The sequence below is a fragment of the Chiloscyllium plagiosum genome, unplaced genomic scaffold (genome assembly GCF_037043375.1).
Source record: "Chiloscyllium plagiosum isolate Xiang-an unplaced genomic scaffold, Cpla_swu_hap1 HiC_scaffold_31, whole genome shotgun sequence".
Lineage (NCBI taxonomy): Eukaryota > Metazoa > Chordata > Chondrichthyes > Orectolobiformes > Hemiscylliidae > Chiloscyllium > Chiloscyllium plagiosum.
Genome location: NW_028270169.1, coordinates 12,528,897 through 12,545,057, shown reverse-complemented (window position 1 = coordinate 12,545,057; position 16,161 = coordinate 12,528,897). Strand labels below are relative to the sequence as shown.

Sequence of the window (16,161 nt, the reverse complement as noted above, 5' to 3'; positions counted from 1 at the left end):
TACGGCATCCAGAAAATCTACTTTTCCATACTTTGACTTCTTTATCCCATAATCGCTACATAAACAATTATTAAACCTTTCCAACATTGACATACTTGTCCACTCCAATTCTTCAGTGGTTTTAATTTGTAATAGACATTATGGTTAGTAAATGCTTGTTTTTTATACTCCACCACACCAGGGTAATAATTTCCACTGCATTGCAATTGAAGCAAATGCTTAGGATTTTAACCTTTAGACAAAACAAGATTTTATTTTATATTAATGGTTTCTGAACCATTAGTGACAAAGACCACTTTCGTAATTACTATAAATTTGAAGAGAAAAGGAGACTTCGATAAAAGCAGAATGTTGACACTGATGGTCAATGAGTTAACCAGGAATGTATGATATTAATTCTTGGGAAATAGCTGTACTATCAAGTTTGTGTTCATTGCCAATTCCTAATTCCCTGAAAAGTTGGTGACAGTTTAACAGAAATTGCTGTGGACATTATGTTGATTGTACTAAATGGAGTGTCAGGCAGGGAATTTCAGAATATTGATCTTATGTTTCAAATGTGGGAAGACTTAAAGGAGCAAAGGTATGTCAGAGGGAACACAGCCACTACACTGCACTTGTAAACCACAGTGTTCCTAATGTTGATGCAATTAAAATACTGGTCAATGGAAACTTCACCTGCTGATGGCACAAGATTTGGAAATGTGCTTTTCCTCAAACTTGATTTGAGTTGTTAGTCAGTCATGCTCAATAAAACAGATGGAAGACAACGCATAAAAGTCACTTTATAAACTTCTTTTATGGGATGTGTGCATTGCTGGCTTGGCATTTATTGTCCACCCTCAACTTCCCACAATGGAGGTAATACCAAGCTGCCTCCTCGAACCAGTGCAGTCTGTGAGGCGTAGGTAGACCCACAGTGTTCTTAGGAAGAGACTTCCAATATTTTTCCAATAGAAAATGTTGGAATACTCAAAAGGTCAAGCAGCAAACATAGAAAGAGAAACAGAGCTAGCATTTCAAGTCTGATGACTCTTCTTTAGAGTTGTTCAGTACATTCTGGACTCGAAACGTTAACTCTATTTCTCTCCCCACAGATGCTGCTAGACCTGCTGAGTTTCTCCAGCATTCTCCGTGTTTGTTTCAGATTTCCAGCAACATTTTGGTTTTATTAAAAGAGTTAAAGAGACCTGTATATCAGAAGAAAAGCTAGAAAAACATATCAAACAGATTTTTAAGCAAGTACAGAGTCTGGGAAAATGGAGCTTATCTGGATTTCGTGGAGGATTGAACAAAACAAGGGTTTCAAGTATGTGGCAGTTACATGACTAAAAGGAGGATGAGGTATGGCAGGAGGTAATGAGATAAGTTAGGAAATACAAGATGGGTCTGCAGATTAGATTACATTACATTACAGTGTGGAAACAGGCCCTTCGGCCCAACAAGTCCACACTGACCCGCCGAAGCGCAACCCACCCATACCCCTACATTTACCCCTTACCTAACACTACGGGCAATTTAGCGTGGCCAATTCACCTGACCTGCACATCTTTGGACTGTGGGAGGAAACCTGAGCACCCGGAGGAAACCCACGCAGACACGGGGAGAATGTGCAAACTCCACACAGACAGTCGCCTGAGGCGGGAATTGAACCCGGGTCTCTGGCGCTGTGAGGCAGCAGTGCTAACCACTGTGCCACCGTGCTGCCCACAATCTGATGACCCCATTTGCAGAGCTGCAAATGACAACGGTACAATCATTCCTCACTGTTACTGTCGACAAAAATAGGAGAAATGGCTTTAGTAGGAAAACAGTGAACTCAATATTAAGCCTGAAAGTTTGAAAAATATGTAATTAACACTAATGCTCATGTTTGCAAGCCATTCAATAATGTACTTATCTCCCAATCCCAAAACCATTAACACAGTTTATCATGAACGTGTGCAGAAAGGAAATCTTGCTCATCATGATTTTATTACAGTTAGCAACAGTGCATTCATAATTGCAGTGAATATATTTTCCTGCAGTTTTTAATCGAGATGCAAACTTATAACTAAATCGGAAAAACTCACCACTGGCACAGCAATTTGTGTAAGAGCTTTTGCCTCCTGCCAGAAGTTCACTGGTATAGTTCCCCTCATCTTCCTCAGGAATAAATTCCTACAGATTCCAGATACTTGGGGAATGGTGTTTGAGGTAGCTGGCATCAATTCTGCCATTTTTTGCCAGTTTTCCGTGAGCCTTAGAGAGCTATCGGCCAACTGTAGCACCTCTCTCCCTCAGATCTCTATGCCAGTTTAATATAAAGTTTCAATTTTAAATCAGTTACCACAACTGGACTTTGCACAGGGCCGTACTCCTCACAAGCAGAACGTTTTTCTTATTCCTTGTGTGATTGCAATTTGTAGGCAGAAGGATGTTAATTTTAAACTGGTGATTTCCTAGCGCAGGTGATTACTTCTTGATATCTAACAGGTGAGGGATATTTCACACTCTGGTCAACACTGCCTGTGAGCCAGTGTGACATGTAATGAAGAGTCCATCAACCATGGGTGATTTTAATCTTCATAAAGATTGGGGTCATCAGATTGGCAGAGTTCATAAAGCATATTCTGAGATGGTTTCCTATAATGATATGTTGCGGAGCCAACCATGGATCAGGCTAATTTGGATCTTATAATGTGCAGTGAGGTAATTTTCATAAATATTGTCAGAGTGAAAGTTCCACCGTGAAACAGTGATCATAACATGGTAGAATTTGGTATTCAGCTTTAGAGGGAGGAACTTGGGTCATAAAGAACAGTGTTCAGCTTAAATAAAGTTAAAAATCACACAACACCAGGTTATAGTCCAACAGGTTCATTTGGAAGCACTAGCTCTGTCCAACCCAGTCCTACACCAGCACTTCCACATCACAGCTTAACTAATTACAAAGGAATGAAGGAAAGAGCTGGCTGGAGTGGATTGGGAAAGTGATTTAACAGCAAAGACAGTTGAGGAAAATGGCAGTTCTTTTTAAGAAAATAGGTGGTAAAGTGGAGCTGAGGATTATCAGTTCAGTCATGATCTCTTTGAATTGCGAAACAGACTTAATGGACCGAATGGTCACTTCTGTTCCTACATCTAATGGCATGGGATACACATCTTCCAGGGGTTCATTCTGATTTTTGATAGGCAGGAGGCAGGTTAGACCGTGGCAACAGGCCAGCAGAAGACTTTTATCTTCTCAAATTTAAACTAAGGGCTATTATCTCACAAGTTTCTATGGATGTGTAATGAATCACAGAATCCCCGCAGTAAAGAAGCAGACCATTCAGCCCTTCAAACCTACAACAATTCCCCCAAAAAGCATCCCACCAAGACTTATTCCTGCATTTTCCAATGGCTAATCCACCTAGCCTACACATCCCTGAACACTATGGATAATTTCCGATGGCCAATCCACCTGACATGCGCACCTTTGGACTGTGGGAGGAAACCGGAGCACTCAGAGGAAACCCACACAGACACGGGGAGAATGTGCAAACTCCACACAGAAAGTGGCCTGCATTGAACCTGGGTCCCCGGCACTGTGAGGCAGCGGTGTCAACCATTGAGCCACCGTGCCATTATTTGAAGCTTGGCTCTGAGTGCATACACATGCAATTATAATTTGGAAACTGCAACTCAATGATGGAGGTTGGAGTGGACTTGGTTCTACAGTTGGTTCTGGATTGAAATGTTTCCCACTTGTCACACTGAGAAATTCCACTCCAGCAGGATGCGTCTTGAATATAGTTTGAAGTATAGCACCAAGTAGACGCAGAAAGGGGTTGTTGTAATAACAGAGCCTTCTTTGACCCAATTAGGGATGGGCAATAAAATGCCGGCCCAGCCAGTGATGCCCACATCCCTTGAGTGAATTAGCTCCATGGTGAAACATTGGTGAGGAACATAGTTTACATGCTGTCATGCAGCAAGCCGAGAATGATGGTGAATGTTAGCGAACAGCTAATGTTAAGAAGGAAGTTCCATCGTTCCACTTAGTAACTAAGTGGAAAGTCTATGTGAGATTGCAGAAGGCTATGTGTCAAGGTTATTGCTGTTCTCCGTATTTTTTCTGAACTTGTCTTGCTGTGAAGACCATGTCCACTGGGTCTCATGATGGACAGTGTCAGCATTATGAGTCTGGGAGGACCTCTTCGGATAATGACAGGAGTTCATTGAGGAGGGGTTTTGCAATGAGTATCCCTGTGGTGGATACTTACTGCAATCTCCTTTTTTGAAGACGGTCATAATTAAGGTGTCTTGGAGATCTGGTGGCATGCTCTCCCTCTTCGGGTTGAGGGAGTTTGTTCAGGCCAAGTGTCTTTCTCTGCCATTTTCCAGCGAGCGATTCATCTGCATTGGCAGTCTTGTTGGTTCTCAGTTGTCAGGGTGCCTTTCCAACCTCCTGCTGAGCTGCAGTTGTGCTGAGGTGTATCATGGTGTGGGAGTAGATCAAGGGCATCCATGTTGAGGACTGAGTAATGGTTGAGTAGTTCTTTGAAGTGTTATTTCTATCAAGTTGCAAGGGTTGGATGATTTGAGCTATAGGGAGAGGCCGAATAGGCTGGGGCTGTTTTCTCTGGAGTATTGGAGGCTGAGGGGTGACCTTACAGAGGTTTATAAAATCATGAGGGGCATGGATAGGGTAAGTAGACAAGGTGTTTTCCCTGGGATGGTGGAGTCCAAAACTACAGAGCATAGTGTAGGGTAAGAGGGGAAAGACAGTTTTTCACACAGAGGGTGGTGTGTGTATGGAATGAGCTGTCAGAGGAAGTGGTGGAGGCTGGTACAATTACAACATTTAAAAGGCATCTGGATGGATATATGAATAGGAAGAGGGGTTAGAGAGATATGGGCCAAGTGCTGGCAAATGGGATGAGATTAGATTAGTATATCTGGTCGGCACGGACAAGTTGGAACGAAGGGTCCGTTTCTGTGCTGTACATCTCTATGACTCTACGTACTAACTGGCTTTCTGTCTTTCTCAAGTATTTGTACAGAAGTGATACATGGTACATGTGTTATGATCTGTAACCCCTTGTTTTGGGCCTGTCTCTGTATTATAAGAATTCTGTGATTTAAAGATCTGATTGTAATCTCAAATCTTCATTTTTACCTACCCCGATAACGTTTCACTGTACTTGTTGCTTTTGCTCCAATAAGTTCAAAGACTCTGCTTCCATTGTTTTTTTGGGAGTTCCAAAGATCTCCAAGAGAATGGTGAAAGATAAGAATGTTGGCACGGTGGTTCAGTGGTTAGCACTGCTGCCTCACAGCACCTGGGACCCGGGTTTGATTCCAGCCTTGGGCGATTGTCTGTGTGGAGTCTGCGCATTCTCCCTGTGTCTGCGTGGGTTTCCTCCGGGTGCTCTAGTTTCCTCCCACAATCCAAAGATGTGCAAGTTAAGTGGATTGGTCATGGGAAATTGTCCCGTAGTGTCTAGGGATGTGCAGATTAATTTAGATTAGCTTTGGGGAAAAGTTAGGGGGCATTGGTTTGGTTGGGACGCTCTTTGAAGGGTTGATGGGCTTAATGGCTTCTTTCCACACTGTAGGGATTCTATAGGAGTCAATGAATTCCTGCAGAGCAGTTAGATCTCTGTTTCACATGGGAGAGAGTGCAGGGGGGAGGGGGAAGCAAGCCCATTGTGGAGGAGAGTTAGCCCAGTGTGGTGGAGAGTGGTCACTGAAGTAACGTCAGCGAGGTAGGCCCAGCAGTGAAAGATAGCGCCTGAGGATCAGCAAGGTTTTCATTGGCTGGGACCAGAGCTGGCGGCAAAGAAGCATTGGTGGGAGGGCACCATGGCAACATCAGCCGTGGTGATAATCTCCAATGTCAGTTTGCCCGTCACGGGCATTGGTGAAGGTAAACTGGTCCAGCGGCAAAAAATGGTGCCTGAGGATTAGTGACTTTGACATTAGTTGGGTCTGGTGAGGCAGTGGTGCTTCTGAGCCAACACGGAGAGTGTACATAAGTGGACTTCTCTTTCAGCTATATCGTTTCATTTTCTCTTCTTCTTAAACTATCAAAATGGTGCCCGTTTATTGTGACAAGTGAAAGTTTTTCACTGTATTTTATTGTATTTCACTGTCGAGTACTTGTGACAATAAATCATTCATTCATGGGCCATCCCCTTATTTTGAAACAGTAATCACATTGTTCTAGATTCCCTTATAAGAAGAAACATCCTTTCCACACCTCCCCCACCAAGACCCCTTAGAAACCCATTTACTTTGAAAACAGAGTTAACATCTCACATCCAATATGATGCTTTGGAACTGAAGAAAGGATGGAAATGTGCTGGATTTTATGCTGTTAAATTGATTAATAATTAAGCCAATCAAAGATAGTCATGGGAAGCTGTCTGTGGAGTCAAAGGAGATGGGGAAATGCTAAATGAATATTTTTCGTCAGTATTCACACTAGAAAAAGACAATGTTGTCAAGGAGAATACTGAGATTCAGGCTACGAGACTAGATGGGGTTAAGGTTCACAAGGAGGAAGTGTTAGCAATTCTGGAAAGTGTAAAAATAGATAAATTCCCTGGGCCGGATGGGATTAATCCTAGGATTCTCTGGGAAGCCAGGGAGGAGATTGCTGAGCCTTTGGCTTTGACCTTTATGTCGGCTTTCTCAACATGAATAGTGCCAGAAGACTAGAGGATAACAAATGTTGTTCCCTTGTTCAAGAAGGGGAGTAGAGATAACCCTGGTAATGATAGAACAGCGAGTCTTACTTTAATTGTGGTAAAGTATTGGATAAGGTTATAAGAGATAGGATTTATAACCATCTGGAAAGGAATAAGTTGATTAGGGATAGTCAACATGGTTTTGTGAAGAGTAGGTCATGCCTCACAAACTTTATTGAGTTCTTTGAGAAGGTGACCAAACAGGTGGATAAGGGTAAAGCAGTTGATGTGGTGTATATGGATTTCAGTAAGGTGTTTGATAAGGTTCCCCATGGTAGGCTATTGCACAAAATACAGAGGCATGGGACTGAGGGTGATTTAGCAGTTGGCTAGCTGAAAGAAGACAAAGAGTGGTGGTTGATGGGAAATATTCATCCTGAAGGTCAGCTACTAGTGGGATTTCACAAGGATCTGTTTTGGGTCCACAACCTTGATGAGGGTGTAGCAGTAAGTTTGCAGATGACACTAAGGTCGGTAGAGTTGTGGGTAACACAGAAGGATGCTGTAGCTTACAGCGGGATATAAATAAGCTGCAGAGCTGGGCTGAGAGGTGGCAAATGGTGATTAATGTGGAAAAGTGTGAGGTGATTCACTTCGGAAGGAGCAAGGAATGCAGAGTACTGGGCTCATGGTAAGATTCTTTGTCATGTAGATGAGCAGAGGGATCTTGGTGTCCAGGTACATAGCTCCCTGAAAGTTGCCACCCAGGTTGATAGGGTTGTTAAGAAGGCATATGGTGTGTTAGCTTTTATTGGTAGAGGGATTGAGCTTCAGAACCATGAGGTCATGCTGCAGCTGTACAAAATATTGGTGTGGCCGCACTTCGAGTATTGCATACAGTTCTGGTCATCGCATTATAGGAAGGATGTGGAAGCTTTGGAAAGAGTTCAGAGGAGAGTTACTAGGATGTTACCTGGTATGGAGGGAAGGTCTTACAAGGAAAGGCTGAGGGACTTGAAGCTATTTTCGTTAGAGAGAAGAAAGTTGAGAGGTGATTGAGTTGAGACACATAAGATAATCAGAGGATTAGATCGGGTGGAGAGTGAGAGCCTTTTTCCTCGGATGGTGATGGCTAGCAGGAGGTGGCATCGCTTTAAATTGAGGGGTGATAGATACAGGACAGATGTCAGAGGTAGGTTCTTTACTCAGAGAGTAGTAGGAGCATGGAACGCATTGCCTGCAACAGTAGTAGACTCGCCAACTTTAAAGGCATTTAAATGGTCATTGGATAAACATATGGATGATAATGGAATAGTGGAGGTTAGATGGACTTCAGATTGGTTTCACGGGTCTGCGTAACATTGAGGGCTGAAGGGCCTGTACTGTGCTGTAATGTTCTATGTTCGATGTTTAATAGTTGTGATGCTCTTAAACTGTTAGGTTCTATTAAGTAATTTGGTCAAATACCAGACACTAGGCAAGTGGAAAAGGCTAAATAAAAGGTAAAATTCAAACAGAACTTAAATTTAATCAAATTTAAGGAATGAATTTCACTTACCAAAACGTTGCTGCTTATTACATAATTCTGCAATATATCTTTCATCAAAGGAAGCTTTGGTCTAATGCCAGGACAAGCTAGCTTTGATAGTTCATTCTTTGGATAACATCAGTAGTGTTAAATAAAATTTATTTGATCTGAAGTGTAATTTGGAGTTTTTGACCGAGAGACAAAATGCCAACCTCAGAATGTATTCCAATTTTTAAAAATATGGAAGAACTGTGGATGCTGTAAATCAGAACCAAAGACAGAAATTGGTGGAAAAGCTCAGCAAGTCTGGCATCTGTGGAGAGAAATCAGAGTTAACGTTTCAGGTTGAGTGACCCTTCCCCAGAACTGATGGTAGCTAGACAAATGTTGGAACTGATGGTAGCAAGGAAAATATTTCCCTAGCTGCCATCAGTTCTGAGGAAGGGTCGCTCAGCCTGAAACGGTAACTCTGATTTCTCTCCCCGGATGTTGCCAGACTTGCTGAGTTTTTCCACCAATTTCTGTTTTAGTTTGAGGTTGTATCTTTCTGCTTGAGGTTATTCCCAACGGCTCAGTGAAATAGCACAGAATGGCATCTTTCTGATGTGGATCAAGTGATGATCCAAAAGACTTGGTGAAGATTTGTTGATTGTTCAGTCACTTGGTTACAAATACAAAAACAAAACAATCAGGGTCTCAAATAATGTTTTCATTTTCATGTGTCAGCACTAATAGCCTATGAAAAAAGGATTGGTTGGAGTTTTTGTTAAAAAACACATTCTTGGCAAAAAGCGTGTAATTAGGCCAGATTATAATTTATAGGAATAAATGAATGAAACGTTGCACTGGTGGGTTCATTCACCCACAATATCTCAAACCAGTTGCAGCTATTAATATAAAATGACACAACTTCTGTTCATTACTATTATGCAATCACGCCCAATAGCATTGTTTTTATCTTGCATGGTCCTTCTTGGCCCTGAATACCAGCCAGCATGGTGACAGCATCACACAATAATTATGACTTAACATTCACAGCACAGAATTAGGATTAGGTTATATTGTACTCAAGTGGAGGGATACAGAAGTACAGTGAAAAGTTTTCAATGTAGCCATTTCTTGCGCCTAGGAAGTGCCTAGGAACAAAATCTTAGGTATAAATGAGAAAAGTAAAGAAATAAAGTTAAATGTTCAGCATCGCTGTTTTTCTAAATCAGAGAAATAGAAACAAAAGATAAAAGCAGACAGAGCAGGCCTCAGTTTCAATTGTTAAAGCTGGTATTTATGCTGCACAATCTATTTTAGTGTTTCCTAACTTTTGCCACTGTGACCCCATTTAGATGATTGAAAATGGCCTCCGTCCCTTGATGAACAGTTGGGAGGGTGGGAGGGAGAGTTTGGTGGGAGGGTGGGGGAGTTTGGTGGGGTGGTGGGGGAGGGAAGATCTTTGAGAGCAGGGAAGGAGTATTGACTGTTGCTGTTTTAGAGCTCGTAAATGTAGAACAATGAATGCAGATCTCATAGAAACCTATAATATTTTAACAGGAATAGACAGGGTAGATGCTGGAAAGATGTTTCCAATGCTGGGGTAGTCCAGAACCAGGTGAATCAGTTGAAGGATAAGGGTTAATCCATTTAGTACTGATATGGGGTACAACAAGAATAGTAAAGGATGCCAATGCTATAGGATTTGGGCAACGTTGGAGGAGTGGGATAGCATTCGGAGGGGGGATATCATTGATAAAGAATGTTCACTAGTCAGAGCAGAAGAGTGTTGGGGTAATTGTTGAAATTGTGTAGGGGCAATTGAAACAGGTCAGGGCAATAAAGATGGTAGGATGATGAAGGGGGAAGGGGTGACATATTTTCTCAACAACCGATTCGGAGACGTTCTTGCAGGGAGTCCTCAATTTGTGAACATCCAACCTACAAACACTTGTACCTTTAAACACAATCCCAGAACTGTGGATGCTGTAAATCAGAAACAAAGACAGAAATTGCAGGAAAAGCTCAGCAGGTCTAGCAGCATCTATGGAGAGAAATCAGAGTTAACATTTCAGAACCAACATACAAACCATTATTTTATATTGGCCTGAATTAACTAACAGGAAGCAAAGAATGGAGATAAATGAATGCTTTTCTGGTTGGTGATCAGTGACTAGTGGTGTGCATCAGGGATCGATATTGGGACCACAAATATTTACAATTTACATAGATGATTTGGAGTTGGGGACCACGTGTAGTGTGTCAAAGTTTGCAGATGACACTAAGATGAGTGGCAGAGCAAAGTGTGCAGAGGACTCTCAAAGTTCACAGAGGGATATAGATAGTTGAAGTGAGTGGGCAAAGGTCTGGCAGATGGAATACAATGGAGTACCATTCCTGATGAAAGGCTTTTGTCCGAAATGTCGATTTTCCTGCTCCTAGGATGCTGCCTGACCTGCTGTGCTTTTCCAGCACCACTCTAATCTTGACTGAGATGGAGTACAATGTTGGTAAATGTGAAGTCATCCATTTTGGTAGGAGTAACAGTAAAAAGGATTATTACTTGAATGGTAAAAGGTTGCAGCATGCTGCCATGCAGAGGTACCTGGGTGTCCTTGTGCATGAATCGCAGACGGTTGGTGTGCAGGTACAACAAGTAATTAATAAGACAAATGGGATATTGTCCTTCATTGCAAAAGAGATTGAGTTTAAAAACAGGGAGGTTATGTTGCAGCTGTACAGGGTGCTGGTGAGGCAACACCAAGGGTGCTCCTTAGGTCTCTTTTATATCTTCCCCTCTCACCCTAAACCTATGCCCTCTAGTTCTGGACTCCCCCACCCCAAGAAAAAGACTTTATCTATTTATCCTATCCATGTCCCTCATGATTTTATAAACCTCTATAAGGTCATCCCTCAGCCCCTGATGCTCCAGGGAAAAAAGCCTCAGCCTGTTCAGCTTCTCCCTGTAGCTCAAATCCTCCAACCCTGGCAACATCCTTGTACATCTTTTCTGAACCCTTTCATGTTTCGCAACATTTTTCCGATAGGAAGGAGACCAGAATTGCACACAATATTCCAAAAGTGGCCTAACCAACGTCCTGTACAGCCACAACATGACCTCCAAACTCCTGTACTCAATGCTCTGACCAATAAAGGAAAGCATACCAAATGCCTTCTTCATGATCCTATCTACCTGTGACTCTACTTTCTAGGAGGTATGAACGTGCAATCCAAGGTCTCTTTGTTCAGCAACACTCCACTTACCATTCAGTGTATAAATCCTGCTCTGATTTGCTTTTCCAAAATGCAGCACCTCGCATTTATCTAAATTAAACTCCATCTGCCACTCCTCAGCCCATTGGCCCATCTGATCAAGATCCCATTGTAATCCAAGGTAACCTTCTTTGCTGTCCACTACGACTCCAATTTTGGTGTCATCTACAAACTTACTAACCATATCTCCTACATTCACATCCAAATCATTTATATAAATGATGAAAAATAGTGGACCCAGCACCGATCTTGTGGCACTCCACTGTTTACAGGCCTCCAGTCTGGAATACAACCCTCCACCACCACCCTCTGTCTTCTACCTACAAGCCAGTTCTGTATCCAAAATGGCTAGTTTTCCCTGTATTCCATGAAATCTAACCTTGATAACCAGTCTACCACGGGGAACCTTGTCGAACGCCTTACTGAAGTCCATATAGATCACGTCCACCGCTCTGCCCTCTTTGTTACTTTTTTCAAAAAACTCAATCAAGTTTGTGGGACATGACTTCCCACACACAAAGCTATGTTGACTATTCCATGCTGACTTGCCTTTCCAAATACATGTACATCCTGTCCCTCAGGATTCCCTCCAGCAACTTGCCCACCTCCATCATCAGGCACACCGGTCTATAGTTCCCTGGCTTGTCCTTACCACCCTTCTTATTAAGTGGCACCACGTTAGCCAACCTCCAGTCTTCCGGCACCTCACCTGTGACTATCGATGATACAAATATCTCAGCAAGGGGCCCAGCAATCACTTCTCTAGCTTCCCACAGAGTTCTAGGGTACACCTGATCAGGTCCTGGGGATTTATCCACTTTTATGTGTTTCAAGGCATCCAGCACCTCCTCTGCTGTAATATGGACATTTTTCAAGATGTCACCAACTATTTCCCCACATTCTACATCTTCCATATCCTTCTCCACAGTAAACACTTACGTAAAATACTCGTCTAGTATCTCCCCCGTCTCCTGCGGCTCCATACAAAGGCCGCCTTGCTGATCTTTGAAGGACCCTATTCTCTCCCTAGTTACCCTTTTGTCCTTAATGTATTTGTAAAAACCATTTGGATTCTCCTTAACTCTATTTGCCAAAGCTATCTCATGTCCCCTTTTTGCCCTCCTGATTTCCCTCTTAAGTATACTTCTACTGGCCTTTATACTCTTTGAAAGATTCACTCAATCTCTCCTGTCTATACCTGACATATGCTTCCTTCTTTTTATTAATCAAAACTTTAATTTCTTTAGTCATCCAGCATTCCCTACACCTACCAGCCTTTCCTTTCACTATAACAGGAATATATTATCTCTGGACTCTCGTTATCTCATTTCTGATAAGGGATAGCATTACTGCTGTACTTAGGGCGGATATTCCTGGGAATACATCCGGAGGGATTATTTGGGTGGAACTGAGAAATAAGAGGGGGATGCTCACCTTATTGGGATTGTATAGTCAGTGGGAAATTGGAAAACAATTTTGTAAGGAGATTTACAATTTTCCAGCCATTTTCCATTTCCCAGCCGTCCCTTTACCTGTGAACCTCTGCCCCAATCAGCTTTTGAAATATCTTGTACAATAGCATCAAAATTAGCCTTTCTCCAATTTAGAACTTCAACTTTTAGATCTGGTCTATTGTTTCCTATCACTATTTTAAAATTAATAGAATTATGGTCGCTGGCCCCAAAGTGCTCCCCCATTGACACCTCAGTCACCTGCCCTGCTTTATTTCCTAAGAGTAAGTCACGTTTTGCACCTTCTCTAGTAGGTACATCCACATAGTGAATCAGAACATATTCTTGTACATACTTACATTCCTCTCCATCTAAACCCTTAACACTATGGCAGTCCCAGTCTATGTTTGGAAAGTGAAAATCCCCTACCATAACCACCCTATCATTCTTATAGATAACTGAAATGTCCTCACAAATTTGTTTCTCAATTTCCCACTGACCATTAGGAGCTCTATAATACAATCCCAATAAGGTAATCATCCCTTTCTTATTTATCAGTTGCACCCAAGTAACTTCCCTGGAAGTATTTCTGAAAATAGCCTTCTTCAGCACAGCTGTAATGCTATCCCTTATCAAAAATGCCACTCCCCCTCCTCTCTTGCCTCCCCTTTCTATCTTTCCTGTAGCATTTTTATCCTGGAACATTAAGCTGCCAGTCCTGTCCATCCCTGAGTAATGTTTCTGTAATTGCTATGATATCCAAGTCCCATGTTCCTAACTATGCCCTGAGTTCATCTGCATTCCCTGTTAGGCCTCTTGCATTGAAATAAATGCAGTTTAATTTATCAGTCCTACCTTGTTCTCTGCTTTGTCCCTGCCTGCCCTGACTGTTTGACTCGCCTTTGTTCTCAACTGTACCAGTCTCAGATTGAAATCTTTCCTCACTATCTCCCTGGGTCCCAAACCCCCCCAAAACTACTAGTTTAAATCCTCCTGAGTAGCTCTAGCAAATCTCCCTGCCAGTATACTAGTCCCCTTCCAATTTATGTGCAATCTGTCCTTCTTGCACAGGTCACTTTTACTCCCAGAAGAGATTCCAATGACCAAAAATGTGAATCCTTCTCCCATACACCAGCTCCTCAGGCACACACCTGTGTACTCTATCCTTCTATTACTACCCTCACTAGCACCGGGAGTAATCCAGATGTTACTACCCTCGAGGACCTCCTTTTTAAATTCCTGCCTAATGTTCTGTATTCTCCCTTCAGAATCTCATCCTTTTCCCTTCCAATGTCGTTGGTTCCAATGCATACAATGACCTCCTGCTGGCCCCTCTCCCCCTTGAGAACATTCTGCACCCTCTCTGAGACATCCTTGATCTTGGCACCAGGGAAGCAACAGACCAATCTGATTATTCACTGCTGGCCACAGAAACGTCTGTCTGTGCCTCTGACTAGAGGGCCCACCATCACAATTGATTGCTTTGAACCTGACATACCCTTCATTACATTAGAGCCTGTCTTGATGCCAGAAATTTGGCTGTGTATGTTACTGTGATGGATGAGGCCAAATCACTCAAAATACTCTTAAGGAGGCAGCCCAGACCCTAACTTTGCAACTTGTTTCGGTAAGTGTACAGTGAAAATTACCCGGAGTAAGATAGCTAGGTTCACTGCCAGGTTTTAAAACAGACAAAAAAATTACAGAATGAAACACAAAGAACTGAATAAAGAATACCTACCGAACTCAGTCTATCCAAACTAGACTTAATTATGTTGTTCTGAATATGCACAACAGTCCCAATAAACAAACCCCTTAAACACTGTAACAGTGAAACAAAGGCTTACAGGTTGAAGTGAGAAGGGCAGAAGGAGAGAGAGTTTAGCAGTCTGTTTCCACATACCCCACAGCTGAACTCCCTAACTCGTTCTGGATTGAACTGCTCAGCTAGAGAGCTAGCCACTCCCCCTGGATGTATACAGGTTATTTCTAAAAACATAAAAGCTTTGGCCTAAAGACTCATCTGTTTACATATAAACAAAAAGGCCTTTCATCTCTGTACTACACCCAGCCATTTCGAAGCCCGGACTGTTGATCACCCTTCTGAGATAAAAAACCAAGGACACAGTACTCTTGAGAAAAGGATCAGCTTTTAGAAACAAGGACCAGCTTTATGAGACTACATTTCCCTGAGAGTCCATCAGCCCCTACATTTTCCAAAGCAGCATATTTGTTTTAAATAGGGATAGCCACAGAAGACTCCTACACTACCTGCCTCCCTCTTTTACCTTTCCTGGAGTTAACCTGTCTATGTGACTGTATCCGCAAATTTACTCCCTTCCTATAACTGCATCCATCACATCCCCTTGCTTTTGTAAATTCTTCATTGCCTCTAACTGTCACTCCAATAGATCCATTCGATCTGATAGGATTTGCAGTCAAAAACACTTCTAGCAGATATAATTTTCAGTAACATGTAAACTCTGCCTAAACTCCCACATCTGACAAGAAGAGCATGTCACTGTATTAAAGGCCAACTTTGCTCCTTCACAATCTACAGACCCAGAAAATAGCACTGTCCTTTTGCTTTGAATTAAAACAGTGCTCTGGGCTAACTTAGTACTTATAGTTTATAAGTTTAAAATGTAATCAAGAGACAGATTTCAATAAAACATATAATCAAGAAAGAACCCACTCTACTGTCGACTTACAACAAGGTTACATGTTAAAAACTATGCACTTATCTGTTCTTGTGCTGTGAGCTCTCCCACACAGGTTCTTCCAAGATCAGTTGTGAATTTCGCTGTTTGTTCAGTTTTCCTAGGCACACACATCCAGAGATACATGAATTCAAACAGCAAAGGCAGTAACTGCGCAGACTCACTGCTGTTAGCAGTATAGGTTTCTTTCTCTCTCTCTCCTTCACTGACCATGTGCGTCCTTTTGTCTGTCCTTCTCCCTTTTAAAAGAGCCGTTGTTTTGACTTTTTTTTCTCCAAAGTCCCAAAACAATGCAACAGCATATAAAACAGTAATTGCTGCTCCTGGGATTCAAGGAAATCACCTCCAACACCTAAAATACCTCAAGAAAGGAGCAGCTCTTACAGCCACAATTTTGTCCCGTCCTCCATCTTGGATAAACCATCTTGTTCTGTGGAAGGCTTACTTGACCCGAAACATTAACACTGATTTCTCTCCACAAATGCTGCTAGACCTGCTCAACCTTTCCAGCAGTTACTGTTTATGTTACTGAGCCACTGGGGAGACAG

General features: G+C 42.3%; 1 protein-coding gene across 3 annotated transcripts in view; it reads right to left on the bottom strand.

Moving 5' to 3' along the window:
* The window catches only part of LOC122563928 (multidrug and toxin extrusion protein 1-like), a 47,265-nt gene extending 44,998 nt beyond the window's left edge, over positions 1 to 2,267 (bottom strand). For all 3 annotated transcript variants that reach the window (XM_043718193.2, XM_087977250.1, XM_087977251.1), the window contains exon 1: positions 2,073 to 2,267. In XM_043718193.2, the coding sequence (XP_043574128.2) occupies positions 2,073 to 2,219 (147 nt within the window). In that variant the 5' untranslated portion in view covers positions 2,220 to 2,267. The remainder of the gene's footprint in view (positions 1 to 2,072) is intronic.
* Between the last annotated feature and the right edge of the window lie 13,894 nt (positions 2,268 to 16,161).